At 43.9% G+C, this 20,436-nt stretch overlaps 2 protein-coding genes across 4 annotated transcripts in view; one reads left to right on the plus strand and one right to left on the minus strand.

The window, feature by feature from the left end:
- Positions 1–4,976: 4,976 nt before the first annotated feature.
- On the minus strand, positions 4,977–12,380 carry Ssmem1 (serine rich single-pass membrane protein 1). The gene is made up of 3 exons (XM_057751754.1): positions 12,189–12,380; positions 7,684–7,738; positions 4,977–5,473 (listed from the first exon to the last, which is right to left on the minus strand). Exons 1-3 carry the CDS (start codon positions 12,378–12,380, stop codon positions 4,977–4,979), a joined length of 744 nt encoding a protein of 247 aa, XP_057607737.1.
- Positions 12,381–14,837: 2,457 nt separating this feature from the next.
- Tmem209 (transmembrane protein 209) overlaps positions 14,838–20,436 on the plus strand; it is a 30,582-nt gene continuing 24,983 nt past the window's right edge. For 2 of the 3 annotated variants that reach the window (XM_057772575.1, XM_057772589.1), the window contains exons 1-5: positions 14,838–14,890; positions 15,741–15,877; positions 16,052–16,110; positions 18,144–18,275; positions 18,826–19,067. In XM_057772575.1, the coding sequence (XP_057628558.1) occupies positions 14,888–14,890; positions 15,741–15,877; positions 16,052–16,110; positions 18,144–18,275; positions 18,826–19,067 (573 nt within the window). In that variant the 5' untranslated portion in view covers positions 14,838–14,887. Of the gene's footprint in view, positions 14,891–15,715; positions 15,878–16,051; positions 16,111–18,143; positions 18,276–18,825; positions 19,068–20,436 lie in introns of all 3 variants that reach the window. The other variant, XM_057772584.1, reaches the window with a different exon arrangement.

Here is a 20,436-nt window from a genome sequence, read left to right on the forward strand (position 1 = left end):
TGTGACTCAGTCCCTGTACCCTGAAACCCAAACAGTTCTCCTCAAACAATCCTGCTACCCTCTATTATTTTTTGATAAGTGCTAATTACAACCACTAATTGATTTCACTACTCATTACAATAGCCCCTAGATAAAATTTCATTTAGGTAGAGTCCCTGTTGAGCATGAACAAGGCCCCGGGTCCTATCTGTACTGCTGCAGGAAAACAACGGTCTATTTGGCAGTTCTGTGGTTCCCACACCCTCGGTTACTCTTTACTGGGTAGCCAGATTTTCTTGGAGAAGGATGAGGTGGAGGAAGAGTGAAGTTGTTTTGTTTATAAGTTAGGTACAGTAAGAAATCAATACTTAGCCGGGTGGTGCTGGGGCACCCCTTAAATCCCAACACTCGGGAGGCAGAGGCAGGGGGACCTCGATGAGTTCGAGGCCAGTATGGTCTACAGAGTTTAGTTCCAGGACAGCCAAGGGCTTCACAGAGAAACCCTGTCTTGAAATAAATAAAAAATGAAAAACAAACCCAGAACAATAAAAACTACCAATGTTTAGTATCGATGGTGGTTGACCGTGAAGCCTGAAGCCACAGAGAGCTGTTCTGAAATCACCTTCCTAGGATAGCTGGGAGATGAGAGCATTCCTTCCCAGCTGTCTGGAATCCGGCAGCTGTTAACTGGGTTTCTTGAGTATGTGGTTCGCTGCCTTCAGGGGCCTCCCTGCTCTGAGATGGCGTAGTGAGAGTCCCTACTCACTGCCCTTCTAAATCAGAAGGCTGTTTTCTAGTTCCTGCTGCCTCTTGCTAGTCAGCATTCAGTCTCACTCATTTCCAGCTTCTCATGGCTTCAGCTCAGCCTTTATAGGCTTTTCCTCTTGTCGTGAGCCAAACCAGGTTTTCTCATAGAAGCTGAGGCAAGCGGAAGTCATGAGTTCTTTCCACCAAACAGGTGAGCACTAGCTCCTCGCTCCATTCAGTTTTTGACTCTTGGCTGCATTTTCCTCTGACGGCCCTCTAATCTCTATTTGCTATTTCATGTGCCAAATTTCACACTAGAAGCCAGGTACGGTGGTGGATGCCCGTGGTAGACAGATCTCTGAGTTCAAGGCTATCCAGGGTTGTTTAGTAAGACCCTATCTCAAACAACAACAAACACGGACCAGGGCTGGCGAGGTGGCTCAGGGGTCAAGAGTCTTTGTAACTCCTGCAGAGGACCTAGATTCAATATTGTGGTTCACAACCATCCATACCTCCAGTTCCAGGGGACTTGAAGCCCTCTTCTGATCTCTGTGGGCACCAATGTGTACATATATACATTCAAAAATTCAAAACATTTTTACACATAAAATATATCTTTAAAAAGAAGAACAAGGATAAGGGCAGGCAAGATGGCTCAAAGGGTAAAGGTGCTCACTACCAAGCCTCATAAACTGAGTTCAACCCTAGAAACCAAGCAGTGGAAAGAGAGGACAGATTCTATTCAGCAAGTTGCCCTGATTTCCACATACTATGGACAAGTGCTCATACACACACACACACACACACACGTAAAAAAGAAAATAAAATGAATACCGTATTATCATGGTGGTTAGATAGGACCCCAAACCCAGGTCTTTCACATTTACCAATCTTTCCCCTTGCCTTGGTTTCATCATTTGCCAGGTTGGCATAATACCTATCTTGCAGATGTGTGAAAACTAGTTTTTATAGATGCTCATATGTGCCTGAAATATAGCAAACATTCTCTAAATGTCCCCCAATAACAACATTATTATGTTTTTGTTACTTAGATTTACCCTGAAGCAGAACCAAAAGACAGAGAAAATCATGCAGACATGAGCAGAAAAAGAATCCCTCACCTAGGAATCTGCCATCTTGACCAGATGAGAAGAACTCTGATAAATTAATATTTCCTTAAGGCCTTTCTCCTTTCTTCTTTATAAATCTATAATTTTTTAGAAATCTCACTAGAAACCCCATTTATAGTAAAATATACGCCCTGCGCTCCTAGGGCAACCCCAATGGCTCCTGGTTTTATCTTATCAGATTATATCTAGGGCACTGCCTTTCATCTCATTTATCAAAAAGAGAGTAAGTGTTGGAGTCTCTTAGCAACCCTTTACATTGTAACTTCAGAGCCACAGTGGTAACCACTGTCAGTGCTAAGACATGTAAGTGCAGCCTTCCCTGGGAAGCCCATCCCCACGCCTGAGATGTGTCTGCCTCCCCCACGGGGACCACTTTTCTATTTCCACTCAACTTCAACCCTGCCTCATCTGGCTTCCCCATCAATTCTTTTCCGAGGTTGAAGGATCTGGTTTTGCCTGACTCAAGGCTGCAAAAGGTTAAGGGAATTAAGGTGCCTACTGGCACCAAGTAAAGCCACATCACCCAATTTGGCAAGCAGAGATAGATACTGACCACCCTGTAATCCATGATCCCTGCCACCTCATTCCCTATCTTTCTGCAAATACCCCCTGCATACATGACCTCCTTTAAGACATCCATTTCAGTCAGAACCTTCCCTGCTTCCGACAGTTCTCTGCCTCTCAGTTCCAGAGAATTGTGATTGATACTTGATGTAGTTGTTATGGAGGTCAGCTGTGACTTGGGTTTGTTGTTGTTGTTTGTTTTGTTTTTTGTTTTCATTTTGCTTTTTTTTTTTTTCCAAGACAGGTTTTTCTCAGTAGTTATGAAGTCAGTCTTGGAACTCACTCTGTAGACCAGGCTGGCCTCAGACTCATAGATCTGCCTGCCTCCTCCTCCAGAGTGCTGGGATTAAAGGTGTGCCTCACCAGCAGCCGGAGGTCAGTTCTGAAAATGCATGGATGAGTCACCAAACGGAGGCAAGCCTTCCCTCAAGCCAGCCGGCCAAACAGGTCACAGCCTTTGACCATAAACATCAGAGGAGAGACTGAAGAGGAGCCTGTTGTCATGGTCTGCTGTCCCTTTAAGAGACAAGCCACGCCCACTCCCTCCCCATCTGCCGAGGCAAGCTGATCTTAAGCTTCCAGCCTGAGTCCCTCCCTTTTCCATCTCCATTCTCCCCATTTCTCCCCTCCCCCATCTTTATCTCTGTTTCTGTTTCTTTCTGCTCTTCCCCCTTCTCTCCTTACCCCTTCTCCCCTTCCCTTCCATAACCCACTAAATAAATATCCAACCTCACTCTGCATGGGTGGCTCCCTGCCTGGCACCAGCCGCCTTCTGAGACCTGTGGCGTGGTCTCATGGCATGCCCATCCATCTGTCTCTCCTTGTGAAACTCACTGCCCCTCTGGCCCACTGCAGCCACTTGGGAACAGCGCCATCTCTACCTGGGATTGTCTGTTCTCCATGCTAGTCCTTTCCCTGACCCTCATGAAAGTCTTAGTCCTTAGTATCAGGCTGCATGATCCACCCCAGAAGGTAATCAAGTCCTTCTCCAAGGCCTACACCCTTGTTTGAACTCTAGCCCCATGACCAGAGGTCATGTCACATCTTCTTATCCTTACTAGCCCTCTCTAGGATCTGGGCCTTGTTTTATAACACAGCCTGCCATCCACCCAGAAAGTGATCCACAGAATGGCTACCCCTCCATTTTAGTCTTAAACTCTTCATTGGTGCCACCACCGCCCAGCGCTAGGGTCCCCAATTTAAATGAAAAACAAAAACAAAAAAACCAAAAAACTCTAGTCCCAAGTTTGCCTAGATTTCAGCTACTTGTACTAAAGGTCCTCTCTTCATCCTCCTCTTGACCAGGTTTCAGCTTGGCCCTGTTCTGTCTGAACTACTGAGCTTGTTTAGCAAGAATCCTGGTAAGTTGATGGCTGACCATACTTGTGATGGTTAAGTCCCACCTTCACCACGAATTATGTTAGAGGCCTGATGTGGTGGCCCACACTGTTAAGCACAGTACCCGGGATGCTGAGGCAGGCTGATCTCTGAGTTTGAGGCCAGCCTGGACTATATAACGAGTTCTAGGCCAGCCAAGGCTACCTAGAGAAACAATATCTCCAAAAGCAGTGTTAGGTAAGTTTAAAAGGGATTATCCATTATCCTTTAGTAGTTTCCAACCAATGACCCTCCTCACCCTGCCCCTGGCTGTGTATCACTTATCTTGTATTAGGCTTTCATTTCTATGTAGAGCTAGCTCCTTTATTGATCTCTATGTAATAGTGTCAAATAAAATTTTTCTCCTTAACGAGTATGAGAAAAAAGTTTTAACACTTGCCATGGTCTTGGGACAACAACTGAGGACAAGCCACAACTCAGCTGCCTTCAGAGTCACACTCCCTGTCTTCCTGATGACTCCAGAAATACGGTTGTATTCCAGGTCCTTAAGCTCTTTCCTCAACAGCCCTTAGTGGACTCAGTATCCCAACCAGCACAGCTCTAGCAGAGTCATCTCAACCATTAACAAACCAACCGGTGCGTCCTGCCACCTCAATGGTTTAGTCAGTCAGATAATCAAAATATAGGAATATATTTAAGTGGTTTCTCAGCATAAATGTATTTTCTTTTTTAGTTTTTCAAGACAGGGTTTCTCTGTGGCTTCAGAGCCTGTCCTGGAACTAGTTCTTGTAGACGAGGCTGGCCTCGAACTCACAGAGATCCGCCTGCCTCTGCCTTCCAAGTGCTGGGATTAAGGGCGTGCGCCACCACCGCCCAGCTAAATGTATTTTCAAAGAATCGTAGTTTTTCTATCATCAACATAAACAAAATACATACACTTGGGATATGGACTATCTACCCTGGGCTCTTTGACTTAAAAAAAAAAAAAAAAAAGATTACAGAAGATACTAGTCTTCCGTGTTCCTATGGTGGCATGAACAAATTCTTCGCCCTTGTTTTGAACAACGACTTTGTCTGAAATTCCACCTCTTGGGTTCTAATTCCACTTTCGTCCTTAGCGAAGATGCTTTATTGTAAAGGTTTCATCACCCACAACCCTGATTTCATGTTTTATTCATCTCCTTCTTTAGATTTCAAGTAAGGTAAGGATGCCAAAATTCAAACTTTACTTAATGCTGTGTTGATGCCAGGTGTCCGACTCTCCTGTTGAATCTCTTCCGTCACGGGGGTTGTTACCGAAGTACTTGCTGGGAAGTGACGTGACAGCCATTCTTTGGTTCTCATGGCTCTGCAGTGGAGGCAGGGCCTTTCTCTGACTTGGTAATTTTCCAGATCCCTTGGCCTCAACGCTGATCTTCTCCTCTTGATACTGGCGGGCGCTGGAGGCTGTTCACTTTCGCTCTCCTTCCAAGAGGACGCTCCAGAGTTGGATTCCTCATTTTCGCGCTCAGTGCTATCGCTGTCTTGCTGGATCTGATTCTTCCGGTGGAACTGGGAATGGCGCCTAGCTCGTCTATGTTCAAGGTAGGCACTGACCAAAGCTATTTCAGAGTCAGTTACGGCAGGAAGTTGGTTCTGCTTTGGTTTCTTCATCACTTGTGAATAGTCCCAGGATCTGTCTTTACTTTGTTGCTTATAGAAAGTTTCTTTACTTGCTAACCAAGAAAACAGAATAGCAAGTTAGGCAAGAATAGTCATTAATAATTGGTTGTTATAGAAAGATCAATTAAGCCGGACGGTACTGGCTCACACTTTTAATCCCAGCACTCAGGAAGCAGAGACAGGTGGATCTCGTGAGTTTGAGGCCAGCCCGCTCTACAGAGAGAGTTCCAGGACAGCCAAGGGTACACAGAGAAACCCTGTCTTGAAAAACAAAGAAAAAAACAAAGAAAGGAAGGAAGGAAAGAAGGGAGGGAAAGAGGGAGGGAGGAAGGAGGAGAGAGGAGAGAGAGAGAAAAGTGAGAAGGACAAACAGACAGCTTTGGGGGCCCTACAGAAGGTGTCTGTAGGGCCAGGCCAGAGCCTGCCTTCTGCTTATAAATTGACATATTTACAGGACAGAGGACTTGGGACAGGGAAGGAGGTTTCAAAGTTTTGTTTTTGGCTTGCAGTTGGCCCTTGTTGGACATAAGATGTGAGTAATCAGTTAAAGAGTGTTAGGTCCTTCAGTCAGAGGTGGTGGGACAGGCCTTTAAGGCCAGCACTGGGGAGGCAGGTGGATCTCTATGGAGTTCAAGGCCAGCCTCGCCTACAAAGTCGAAGTCAGATAAGGGTTACATAGTAAGACCCTATCTAAATAACTCAATTAGTCACCTGACCACCCAGAAATACCTGATATGGCTGGGCACTATCAGGGTCTTCAGTGGGGTGGTGGCAGGAACCTAGGGAAGTAAACTACTTCATGTATTCCTGAATGTTGATTACTGTGGTTTCAGGAAACTGCTAGAACTCTTCAAAATGGCACTTTTCAAAATGATGTGGCCTTGGCTAACAACTTCACATTACCCAAGAAAGTCTGACCCAGTGGTCAAATCATTGCCTTCCTCAATCACTCGCTAATGCCAGCAAAATGAGTGCTTTTCTGGCACTGCCCTCCACCCCACAGAGATGGAGGAAATGACTGCAGAACCTTTGTAAGCCCTGGATGTGGTATCAAATGGAAGGTTTCCTGAGAAGAAACGTCGCAAAGGTTGCAGGGCGTGTGGGAGAGGGAACTGGACAGCAAGATGCCTCTCTCTCCTCGCCATGCTCTATGCTGATGTTGGCTCGTACCAGCTCAAAAAGCCTGATACATCTTTGAAAATTTTGTGAGATGGTTAAACCATCATCGCTAAACAAATTACACAAATTTACAATTAAGTCAGTCTACCAAAAAGGTGATAATTACTTAATGCTCATAATTTCCTAATTATTTTCCTACAGTTTATCATGCTGTGCACCCTCAGAGCTGTTTATCTGGGTGTGGGAAGGCCTACCGGAGGATGCGCTATTATTGTACTTCTGTCTCCAACTCTGTTCTCTGACAATATGCTGCCAGCTCCAAACCATCATGGGAGTGAGCATTTACCTGGAAACTAGCAAAAAGACCAGGGCTTAGTGCCCGGGGCTAGGAAAATGATGGAGACTGTGTTTCTAATATAGATTGTCACAGGTGCCACCTAACTATGAATAGCAACCCACAATCAAGACATACTCTTCCAGTGTTCGGAAGCTGTTATTCACTTCATCAAAGCAGCCGGATGAACAACTAAGCTGATGTCTCGATTCCATTTCATTCTTTAGCTTTGAGGACAATAACATTTTGTTTGTTAGTTTTTGTTTTTCGAGACAGGGTTTCTCAGTCGCTAAGGAGTTAGTCTTGGAACTAGCTCTGTAGACCAGGCTGGCCTTGAATTCACAGAGATCTGCCCTTCTCTGTCTTCCGAGTGCTGGAATTAAAGGTGTGCACTACCACTGCCCAGCGAGGACAATAATATTTATGCTAACATTAGACTCACTCGGTCACTCGGTTTATAACTATGAGATGACCTAGGAGGCAAGGGTCTGGCAAAAATCAAAAAGAACACTGTGTGTGAAATCAGGAGTCTACAGAGAACTTAACACAAATACTTCATAAATTGTGGGACAGGAATCTTTCCTATCAACACACACACATTTGTCTATTCACAAAGCTTTGTGAAAGCAAGCCCCGAGACACGACAGCAAAGGGAGCTCTGGCTACGTAATCTGTCTTTATGGTGGTGGCTCTGCTGGGGCATCTGAGTCATCACTGCATTTGGGAGGAGGGAAGCAAAGCCTTCACCCAGAGGCCTTCTAGCCTCCACCCTCCTCTGGAGATCCTGAGACCGCTCACCTTGACGCTCACCTTGACTTACTGGTGCACTGGTCCCACCGTCTTCATCCCACTTGCTGGCAGACATCTGTTTCAGGAATACAGTGAGATGAGCTCGGTCAGTTGCCCAGCACCATTGCTCAAGGTCCTTTACTAAGGTCTAGCCTTGAACAGTCAACCCTGTCAGATAGGCACATCTGGAGTTCCTTTGTAATGGGGAACCTACCTCCACTGCCAGTTCAAAAGACCATGCTTCTGTAGCAGAATCCAACAAAATGGTTTAACCAAGCAAAACTGAGCAAAGACTGTAGATAAAATAATACTCACGAGGTGATAAAGTTTTCTATCACTTATAATACAGAGAAGTTTCATTTAAAAACAGACGAGGGGGAGGGGCTGGAGAGATGGCTCAGCAGTTAGGATCACTGGCTGCTTCTCCAGAGGAACTGGATTCAATTCCTAGTATCCACATGGCAGCTTAAAACCGTCATGTTCCAGGGGATCTGACACCTTCAGACAGATAAACGTGCAGGCAAAACACCAATGCACATAAAATAAAAGTAAATTAAAAACAATCACTCAAAAAATGGATTGGGAGCCTGGCAAGAAGGCTCAGTAGGTAAAGGGACATGGTGCTAAACCCGACGACCAGCATTCGATCCCTGGGGACCGCATGGAAGAAGAGGAGAACTGACTCCCAAAAGTTGTCCTCTGACCTCCACATACACACCATTGTGCATGCTCACTCTCAGGCACGTGTGTAAACCCACACACAATAATACACATAATAAATTTAGACCAAAACCATATTTGAATCCCAGTGTGGTAGCACACACCTATAATCTCCACACTCAAGGTCCCGAGTTCCAGGCACTCCGGGGTTATATAGCAAGAGCCAGTCTCAAAAAAAAAAAAAAAAAAAACCACACATTAGCCCCAAATGAGTCCTTTAAGAACTCAGGATGGGGCCGGGCGGTGGTGGCGCACGCCTTTAATCCCAGCACTCGGGAGGCAGAGGCAGGTGGATCTCTGTGAGTTCGAGACCAGCCTGGTCTACAAGAGCTAGTTCCAGGACAGGCTCCAAAACCACAGAGAAACCCTGTCCCGAAAAACCAAAAAAAAACCAAAAAAAAAAAAAAAAAAAAAAAAAAGAACTCAGGATGGGGGGCTGGGGAGATGGCTCAGAGGTTAAGAGCATTGCCTGTTCTTCCAAAGGTCCTGAGTTCAATTCCCAGCAACCACATGGTGGCTCAGAACCATCTGTAATGAGGTCTGGTGCCCTCTTCTGGCCTTCAGACATACACACCAACAGAATATTGTATACATAATAAATAAATAAATATTAAAAAAAAAAAAGAACTCAGGATGGCTGGGCGTGGTGACACACACCTTTAATCCCAGCACTCAGGAGGCAGAGGCAGGTGGATTTCTGAGGTGTGAAGCCAGCATGATCTACACAGCGAGTTCCAGATCAGGGAGAACTTCATAATGAGACCCTGTCTCAAAAATGGATTGATTAATTAATAGTGACTTTATTCCTTCTTCTTCCAAATTGTCCACAATTATGAAATACAATTTGTACAGAAAGTCAAAACTTGTTTAGGTCGAAAGGTGCTCTGCCAAATGTGTTAAGTTCATTACTTTTTAAATTTTTAGCTTTCTAAAGACTGGTCCTCAGGTAGTGCAGTTGGCCTGGAACTAACCTTGTAGCCAAAATGATCCTGAACCTACAGATCTTCTTGCTTCTGCCTCCCAAGTACTGGCATTACGGGGCATACCACACCGGCACATATTTGGATTGTTCTAGCAGCAAAATCCAAGATCCCTGGCTTAATACTTTCTCTAGGACTCCAGTAGGGTATTTCCTTGTCTCTCTCTCTCTCTTTTTTTTTTTCTTGGTACAGTAGTCATTCTCTAAATATCTCAAGACTGAAGTCCTTCTTAAAGTTACATTTTAAAAAAATGTGTTAGGACCCCATGCATGTTTAAAATTTAACATGTATAGAGAGAATTATTAAAGAGAATTATTAAAAGACTGGAGGCTGTGAACCTAGACGCTAATAGCGGTTGAGGATGTCTGTATAATCTGGACTCTGGAGTGGCGTCTGTTCCATTTTGTCTACCTTCCTATAATCTTGTGCTCTGCAGTGGGCACTTCTGTAGTTGAGGGAAAAGGTATTTAAAAGCACTTATTAGGTTTATAAAATCATTTCCACAGAGAGCTTCCACACTGGATGCCAAATCAAAATACAACCACAAAATCAAAGGAAAGATTTTACATTAAACTAAGTGGAATCGTATGAGTTATGGTTAGCAAAGGCATTTCATTATCTATCCCCGTGCAGGACTTAGTGAGGGAAAGTAGTGACGGTTGTCACTCCGCAGGGCAGGGCAGGGCCAGGCAGGGCAGGGCAGGGCAGTAAAGGTAGGCTGCACTCTGTCTTTCTGCCATGTTCCTATCTCATCACACCACTCCATCCCTTCTACATATGCTCAACTTCCACACATGCAGAAACAAGGATTTCAGACAACTCTGGTCTAGAAAAAGAAAAGCAGCACTAGCAAACTTAAGTGCTAGACAAGCAGGCCAACTCAACAGAGGATCTTGAAGCCGGGCAGTGTAGGTGCACGCCTTTAATCCCGGCATTCAGGGAAGCAGAGGCAGGAGAATCTCTCTGAGTTAAGGACCAGTCTGGGTCTACAGAGTGAGTTCCTGGACATCCGGAGCCACACAGAGAAACCCTGTCTCAGAAAGATAACAAAAGGAACACGCGTCTTCTAAGAAGAGATGAATCCCAAGGCCATGGGCGCATTGCTTGTTGGAGGGTGATTCCCACCACATTCCCTACAGCTCTCTACCACTGCTGTAAGGGTTGGAGACAGAAGCCCTCTGTCTCACAGGGAAAACGAACAAGCTCAAAGAACAGGGGAAATTCTGTCCTCCTCGACTGGCTCTTATACAGTTCTCAGGTTTCAAATCTGGGACCCTTCAGAAGAAGCAGGCCAACCAACTGGAACTGCCACAAGGGCACAAAGTGAAAGATGAAACCCCAAAGATAATTACGGTTTCAATCAGCGCTGAGCAGATTTAATCCAACATTTCAAACTATGCTTTGAAGTAAACAAATAATATGGCAGGAAATCTGGATCCCTTTTCCCTCTGTCACTGTCACAAACCACTTGTGTGACACTGGACAAGTCACTTAAATTCTTTGGGTTTTATCAACCGCCCTCCCCAAAAAAAAACTAAGGTGGGTATGGGGATTTTACTTGCTTACAGACAGAAGGCTGGACCGCATGCCCCCTTCAGTCCTTGGAGCATAGTTCCACAGCTCCAAATTGCTGATGTAAGCAAGGGGACCAAAGAACAGCTTAGACCTCTTAAATGATCTTCATGATGAAATTGCCAGTGATCAATTCCAATTTTTTGTTAATTTTCTAAAGTAGCTTTTCTTGCCAGGCCAAATTCAATATACTTAGCTAGGGAGTCTAAAACACATATAAGCATCACTGTTCTAATTCTCCTTCTGGCAAAGCATTTACCTCAAGAAGCATTTAGACATCAGATAAAACTTCTTGGCCAGGAGGTAGTAGGGGGAAGAGGGTTTTTTTTTATTATTATTATTATTATAATGGAATCTACCTGGCATCGAAATAACAAACCTCCTCTTCTCCATCCAGAACTAACATAGCACTCAATCTAGCTAGCCACTGCCAGCGGGGAGCTTTGGCTGGAATGCTAAATGATGGTGGCTTGATTAATCACCAGTCTATTATTAATGGCCAGAAAAGATTCTGTGTCAGCAATTTATAAGAGGTTGGTTGCTCATAGTATGTTGCGGGCCACAGACTTAATAAAACAGACTATGCCATTCCTAAGCTTCTAGCATTTTCTTTTGCTATTCTGTGCCTAAGAGTGCTGACTTTGGCTCTGTTTCATTTAATTCTGTATCTTAGTCTATGCAGAAAATGGAGTTTCCTTCTAGCCACTCCCCAAATCCTACCTGTGTCCTATCAAAATGGCAAACATTTATATCTTTAATAGAGCCACCTGGCTATAAGAGGGATTTGGAAGTCACTGACCGGTGGAGAGTTTTATCTCAACATTATATAGCATATGAACAAAAAGGTAAACAGCCTAAATTTTCAACTGCAGAATTTTCATAGTGCGACCATAAGACAGAGAAGTTATAATAAAAAGGCTGCTTCCATGAGGAAGGATTTACAAAATATTAACTCAAAAGTCAGGCTATGAAAATACACACAATATAAGTTTTGACTATGCAAGGGCATCACCTAGAAGGAGTTCTCCACAAATTTAACAGTTTGTATCTCTACAAAATGGAGTAGAGTGGTTTTAATGCTCTTTCTCCTTTCCAATATCTTTAGATTTTCTGCCATGAGACTGCATCATTTTTTTAAACAAAACAAAAACCTTTTTTTAAAAAACAAAAAAAAGTACTTTCATCAAACTACAGACAGTGTAGTTGCTGAAAAACCTTACAAAGACACGATGTAAAGTGAAAAGGATTTCCTACCCAGACGGAAGCCCGAGACAAGAACACGAGGATCAGTATGACGACGAAATACCAAAGCAGAAAGCTTCCTACTATCCCACAAGAATCGTCTTTCCCGTCTTTCCGGCACTCAGCATCCTGTCTCGGGATACTAAAACTGAGGGGCATGGGAGGAGGGTCCAACTCCCAGAATAAAGACAAAAGATCTCCCATAATAGCTTCTTGCTTAGGAAATAATAAGACATGCTCAAAGGGATGAAGGTGACTGGGAACGATTTCCCTCCATGGCCTATGACAACTTCCTTGGCAACCTATTGTGACATACATTTAAGTAACTGTTGTAGGAACTGATAAATCTGCTTGGATTAGATGGGCAGATTTATCTAAATGACATCTAGAATAGTTTATGGTATTTCCTGAATTTCTCAGTATATTTTCTTCTGCCTAAGTCTTTTCTTCTTCGAAACTTACATATACCTTATTTTCATATTTAAGTGTTTAAGGTATTTTTTTAATCAGTCTCTTTTTTTAATGTGTACCATACCACTGTAAATTAACACACACAATTCCAATGTACTACAGGCTGCATTGTGTGTTCCCTAAAATTTAAATGTTGATGCCTTCAGAGCCATCTTGTATTTTGAGATAAGGCCAGAACAGAGGTAGTAAAAGCAAAGTCAGATGGCTGGATGACAAGACTTTCTACCCGAGGTCAATCCCCCATGATTCACAGGGTAGAAGAACACTGACTCCCTCAAGCTACACTCTGACCTCCTCCACATGTTCACAGTGGCACCTGTGCGCCCACACATGTGCATATACACACAAAATAAATAAATGTAAATTCAAAAAATCTTCAAGAGAAGCCAGGTGGTGGTGGCGCACGCCTTTAATCCCAGCACTGGGGAGGCAGAGGCAGGCGGATCTCTGTGAGTTCGAGACCAGCCTGGTCTACAAGAGCTAGTTCCAGGACAGGCTCCAAAACCACAGAGAAACCCTGTCTCGAAAACCCCCCCCCCAAAAAAAAAGTCTTCAAGAGAGAACGGAGGCCCTATCGGGTCATAAGGGTGGAACCTTAACCTAGGTGATAGTCTCAAAGAAGAGGAAAGGACACCAAGGACTCACCAACCTGGGGAAAAGGCCATATCTGAGTGTAAGGTGAGGCCATCTGCAAGCCAACAGCACCAGGCTCAGCAGACTCCAGCCCTGCTGACATCTTCCCAAGCTGTGTGTGTGGGGGGGGGCAATGCCTGCTCCTCTACCCTTGGAGGAAACACTCATGTTTTGGGATATAGTGTTACGGTAACTAAGCACATAATGACAACTATCAACTCTGATCTGACAAATGTTGTATAAGCCTTGAATACATGCCCAATAGCTTGTTACCTTAAAAGGAGGAAACGGACCCCTGTTAAGAACTATGTCGAAATTATACAGTTTCTTTTTAGATAGACTTACATGGGGAGAAATGAGAACCTGGCGTTCTGATTTAACTGGACACTGAATTGAACCCTTTCTTTTTCAACAGTTTTCAAGTTAGTTCATCTCTAAATCTACATCTAGATCCAAACTACATCATACTAAGACAATGATCAAAATCTCACTGGAAAAAAAAAAAAAGCTCTTTAAAAGCATACAATAACCCGCCAGTTTTCATATGCAATACCACCATGACACCTCATTTCTTTCTGTTTAATCTTGATATTTATTTACATTTTCTGAGACAGTCTCATGATGTAGTCCCGGCTGGCCTTTGAACTCCAGAGATCCACACACGTCTCTGGCCGCCCCCGAGTGCTGGGATTAAAGGCAAGTACCACCATGCCTGCTGGCACACTTCTCTGGAGGTAGGAGTCCCTGCGTACATTGGCCATTGGTCCTCAGTGTTGCCACTCCCAACAAAGCTCTTCCAGAGCTGAGATTGTGCTGGATGTGCCTCCCCCAGTCTCCCTGTTTCCACTTCACCTGTAGGATTCAGACAAAGCCCTTTGGAGCAATAACCAGAGAGCCGCCAGCCCCATAGTCCACATCGGGAGCAGTGGTACACTGTAGGAACCGGCACTAACTACTAAGTAAAACCCGACTCACCTCCCTGGCGAATCTATTCTCGGTACTTTGAAAGAACATTCAGGGCAAAGATGGGGTTTTGTCGTTTTGTTTTTAGCCTCAAAACCACTAACTTCAATAGAACTTTCTAGTTTTTCTTCCTACTGCTGCAACCCCATTAGGTGGATATTTGAGAATTGAAGTTGGGTCAGAGTAATTGGGGTAAACATTTCAAAGCAGGAAAAATGCTTTGTTATTGCTGATTGTGTCTGGACACATCAGGCATGCTTGTATCCTACCAATTAGCCATCCGGCTAAATAAAACCTGCTTACAGATGAGCCCATACGGATCCTAAATAAATCCATAATTAATAATATTTAAAAATTCAGCTTGTTACAATCATTACTTTTTACTAAGGGCTCAGAACGTGGTCTGAATTTTGCAGCTCAGCTTTCTCCCTGTAGCTGAGTAGGAGCCACAAATCCGAGGGCGTTTCCCTGGCAACGATCGCTGCCCTGGTCCCTCTGCACCACCCCCTCCTTCTCGCGAGAAGAGACGGCCGGCCCGGTCCTTCCGGTAACTGGAGTCTTTTCTAGCCCGCCGCCTCCTTAGGCTTGGCTTCGCGCATGTGCAGTAGGGAGTGGCGCGAGTTCGCGGCTTCCGGCTGAAGAAGATGGTGCGTTTTGGGGGGTTGTCTTTGTGATTCCTGGACGTGGAGTCCACGCGGTCCCTCAGAGTTCCACGCCTAAAGTTGTGCCTGGGGTTCAGCCAGGGGAGGATGTAGCCGAAAGTCCTGCCACTTGTAGTGGAAGGGAAGAAAGACACAAGGAGGATGAACAAAGTTTATTCAGAGGTAGCCAGGGAGGGCAGCTCTCCTACGGGAGTTTTGGCGCGGGGCTGGATGGCGGGAAGGATACTAGTCTGCTCTGTAGAATTCGACTTCCAGGAGCTGCCATATCAAACCGCAGAGCTGAGCCTAGCAAGACAAAGGAGATACCATTCCACTGTACCAAAACTGAATGCACGTGTTCCCTATCTCTCTTGACCCTTCACCTGCTAGGACCAGACCACCTCATTAGTAAAGCCTTAAAATCTCGTCACCAAAAGGAGATCCCAGATCTGTAGCAGTCCAAGATCAGGGTTAGAGTTTGTCACAGTGATGACAAAACTTGGGGTCTTGTGTCTCTTTATCTAGACCTAGTAACATCCTCGAGTCAGACAAACCGTGAATTCTTTGAGACTTAATAACAAACCATTACGTTATGAAACAAGACATTATCATTCATTGGAACCATTAGCTTCTCTGAAATAACCAGCCAGTTCTCTGTTGATTTCTCTGTAGTACGAAAGAAGGCAATTATTTTAGGACACCCTTTTCAAATACTAATATTAAGGTGGAGGGATGGGGGGAGGAGTTGGGAAGAAATATTAAGGAAGAGGAAAAGACTGTGGGGTTGATACTTTACAACAGACATTTTTTATTTCCTTTGATTAATTCCAGGCTGTCTTGCTTTGCTTTTGAATAGATGCAAGGAGAAGTAAGCCCCAGTGCTTCTCTTATTGACAGAACCATCAAGATGAGAAAAGAAACAGAAACTAGGAAGGTGGTTTTAGCCTGGGGACTCCTAAATGTATCCATGGCTGGAATGATATATACTGAAATGTAAGTTAATCAGCCCAAAAGTGACATTTTAAACCATCATTGGCTGGTTCTATGGCTTTTCATATTTCTTTTGGTTTTCGGTGCTTGGTTGGTTTGTTTGTCATAGAGTTAGGGGGTGGTTTTCTTTTGTTTTTGTTTTTCGAAATAACTGAAAAGCATTTCTAATCTTTTCAGGACTGGAAAGTTAATTAGTACATATTATAATGTGACATACTGGCCCCTCTGGTATATTGGTAAGTAATTAATTTTCACTGGAATTTAGATTTACTACAAATGAAAACTTGCTTATAGTTTAACTCAGCTTAGGATTCGCTCTTTCATTCAGAGACAAATAATGAATTATCTGCTGTTTCCCAAGATGATGAAAACAACAGAGAAGGAACTAGGAAAACATTTTGTTGTTGTTTTGCTTTGTTTTGTTTTGCTTTTTTTTTTCAAGACAGGGTTTCTCTCTATAACAGTCTTGGCTGTCCTAGAACTTGCTTTGTAGATCAGGCTGGCCTCGAACTCACTAAGATTCACCTGCCTCTGCCTCCCAAGTGCTGGGATCAAAGGCGTGCACCACCACCTCCCAGCTAGGAAAACACTTTTATGGGAAGAACATTCTAGTAGGAAACTGAGTCAGGAGGATTTGTTCAAATTTGAGGACATCCTGGCAGTAAATATCTAATCCCACCCGGTGCTTGGGAGGTGGAAAAAGAATCAGAAGTTGGAGGCCAACCTGGCATGGCACATGAGACCATGTCTATAAACTACGCTAATAAACAATACCGAGATAAGTAGCTAGGAGTTCTAAAGCTTGTGGGTGATGAGGTTTTCCTCCGCCATTCCTGAAATACACTCTCGCTTCTTCACCTTCGAGACCAGACCAGATTAATCGTTAGGCTAGAAAGAGTCCTAGGGATGTCAAAATAAATCTGTAGCCTTTGCAAGTTGAAATCAGTTGTGGGCAGCCAGTGGTGGCTTTAATCCCAGCCCTTGGGAGGCAAAGGCAGGGGGACCTCTCAGTCCAAGGCCAGCCTGGTCTACAGATCTAGTTCCTGGAAAGTCAGGCTGTACAAAGAAACCCTGTCTCGGAAAAACAAACAAGAAAGAAAGAAAGAAATCGATCACGGAGGAATAGAGATGACTCCGAGGTGAAGAGCCATACTGCTTTTGCAGAGGACCCAGTTTTTTTCCTGTCTCCCACATGGTGACTCACAACTCCAGTACCAGGGTTCCAACACCCTCTTTGGGCCTCTGCCTGTACCAGGCAAGGACATGGTGCACATAATGCATCCGGGCAAAATACACACGTAAAATAACTTTGAGAGTGGGTATGGCAGATGGAAAAGGACAGGATTCAGGATGATCACGCCTATGGTAGAGTCGTGGTTCACTATCACACTGGGACTCCCAAAACTCACTTGACTATTAAAATGAATGTGGAAATATCTGTTATACGGGTTTATAAGAATTAGTGATTAGGGGGCTGGAGAGATGGCTCAGTGGTTAAGAGCATTGCCTGCTCTTCCAAAGGTCCTGAGTTCAATTCCCAGCAACCACGTGGTGGCTCACAACCATCTGTAATAAGATCTGGTGCCCTCATCTGGCCTGCAGGCATACACACAGATAGACTATTGTATACATAACAAGTAATAAATAAATATTTGCAAAAAAGAAAAAGAATTAGTGATTAGTTTAAAACTCAGTAGCAAATGATCTGAGCCTACTAGACTTTGGTTAGGTGGTATCTGTTGTGGGGAATAAGAAACTAGTTTTTAATTTTTGATGTTAAGTTCCTGAAAATGGAACCAAGACCTTTTTGCTTTTTAAAATAATAGATTGGAGCGAGAAGTGGTGGTGCAAACCTTGAATGTAAGCATTTGGGAAACAGGCAGGTGGATCTTTAAGTTCCAGGACAGCCTGGTCTACAGAGTGAGTGCCAGGACAGCCTGAGCCACACAGAGGAAACCTTGTCTTGAAAAACCTAAATGAATGAATGAATGAATGAATAATTTGGAGTTTGAACCACACAGAGAAACCCTGTCTTGAAAAACCAAATAATAATAATTAATAATAATTTGGAGCTGGAGAGGTTCTCATCAGGTAAGCTACTCCCAGCAGGTATTATGGCCTAAGTTTGATTCCCAGAGCCAATATAGTTTAGGAGAGAACCAACTTGCACAAGTTGTCCTCTGACCTCCACGTGCCACTCCCCACTCACAAACAAATAAAAAGAGTATTTTTAATAATAATAATTATAATAGTTGTTGTTTTCTTCCAGAACTTGCCCTGGCATCTCTCTTCAGTCTTAACGCCTTATTTGATTTTTGGAGATACTTTAAATATACTGTGGCACCAACAAGTCTGGTGGTCAGCCCGGGACAGCAAGCACTGTTAGGGCTGAAGACAGCCGGTGAGTGCAGAGTGGGGAGAAGGCAGTGGCCCCTTTTCTTAGTTTTCCCTTTCCATAGACTCCGAGCTAGTAGGTCATCTATTAACATTAAGTCAATCTATAGGAAATTGTCTTGTGACTATCATTGTCTATGAATTGAGTGGACTATCATACAAGTTCATGGAAATGTGTTTTACTGTTTTAAACATCGTGGCGATCGTAAACAACTGATTAGTTGTGTTTGTGTGATAATGTTTAATGTAATTTAATAGCCAGGTCCCTTTGTCGCTTTCTTTTGGTATTTCTACATAGCTCTGACTGTCCAGGTTGGCCTGGCCTCAAATTCAAAGACTCACCTGCCTCTGCCTTCCAGGTGTTGGGATTAAAATCATGTGCCACCACACCCAGCCCTTAAATCCATTTTCATAATTCTCTTTATACCCAAGAGACTGAGGCAGAAAGAGCTTAAGGTCAAGGCTAGCCTTAATTATATAGCAAGTCCTAATTTTTTAACTTTCTGTTTTAATTTAAACTTATATTGTATGTGTAATTTATGTTTTTTTCCTTCTAGTTGTGCAGACTACGCCTCCCCGGGATCTGGCAACCACCCAAGTCCCTCCCTCTCCACCTTCCCCTTCAATCCAGGGTCAGAGTGTGTTAAGTTACAGCCCATCTCGTTCACCCAGCCCCAGTCCCAAGTTTGCCACCAGCTGTGTGACTGGGTACAGCCCTCAGCTGCAAGGCCTGTCCTCAGGCGGCAGTGGCTCGTATAGCCCTGCTGTGACCTACTCTCCAGTCAGTGGTTACAACAAGGTAATGATCTTTGTTCAGCCAGCGATACTATTTTAGAATTGGGAGTTGCACCAAAATCACCCAGTGAGTTCAGGTTTTGCCTTTGGTTAGTGAGGAACTGAGGAACAGTGGTTAAGAGCCAAGAACAGACCATGTTTCCTGTCACTCCGGCAAGAGTTCTTTAACAGCATCTCAACGCTAGCATTTCTGGAGATGATAAAGCATGACAGTCCCCAGACAGTTTCAACAGTCTTGAAATAATATGAAACTTTGGTTTCTTTTATACATGTTTTCTCTATTTAAGCTTTTTGTGTGTGAAGACTTCACTTTTTTGTAGAATTTTAATACTTTGTATCCTGCCTGATCCTCTTAGCTAGAACCAGGGATCTTCATCCTGGTTCTGAAGTATGGATGCTTGCTGTGTCGTGGATAGAAATATTTAAATTCCTTAGTAATGTCAGTGCTGCTCTAATTTTTTAGGGTATTGCTAGCAAAATTTGTAGGTTGAAATTTCAATTCTGCAGGGCGTAAGGCTGCAAGAAAAGTGTCAGAAGAGAATCAGTCTGTCAGAAGTTCTGACCGCCAAGGTGGGCTAACATCTCTAGCTACTGGTTAAGAGAAGATTGCTTCAAAGAAAGCAGCAGTCTTTCTCTGTCTGGTTGCATAACGTTGCTTGAAATTCCGTGCTACCAGTCATCCAATATTAGGTGGTAGAATTTTTAAAATTTTGTGTATGTTGAATATGTGAGAAATGCGTAGTTACAATCCTTAACCCACAGGCTAGCATGGCTTTTGTTTTTTTTTGTTTTTTTGTTTTTTTTTCAAGACAGGATTTCACTGTGTCCCTAGCTGTCTTGGAACTCACTATTATTTTTAATTTATGTGCACATTTCTTGAGGGAATCAGATTCCCTGGAACTGGAGTTACAAATAGTTGTGAGCTGCCGTGTGGGTGCTGGGTATTGAACTCTGAACTCGGGTCCTCTGGAAGAGCATCCAGTGCTCTTAACTGCTGAGCCATCTCTCCAGCTCCAGGTGTTTTTTTGTTTTGCTTTGTTTGTTTGGGTTTTTATGTTGGTGTTGGTGGTGGTGGTAGTGGTGTTTTTTTTGGGGGGCGGGTTGAGACAGGGTTTCTGTGTAGCTTTGGAGCCTGTCCTGGAACTAGCTCTTGTAGCCCTGGCTAGCCTCAAACTCACAGAGATCTGCCTGCCTCTGCCTCCTGAGTGCTAGGATTAAAGGTGTGCGCCACCACTGCCCAGCTGGGGTTTTTTTTGTTTTTTAAGAAAATAATATTTTTTTCTTTTTAACAAATATGGACTATAGCCGGGCGGTGGTGGCGCACGCCTTTAATCCCAGCACTCGGGAGGCAGAGGCAGGCGGATCTCTGGGAG

This window comes from Chionomys nivalis, chromosome 1, assembly GCF_950005125.1.
Source record: "Chionomys nivalis chromosome 1, mChiNiv1.1, whole genome shotgun sequence".
Lineage (NCBI taxonomy): Eukaryota > Metazoa > Chordata > Mammalia > Rodentia > Cricetidae > Chionomys > Chionomys nivalis.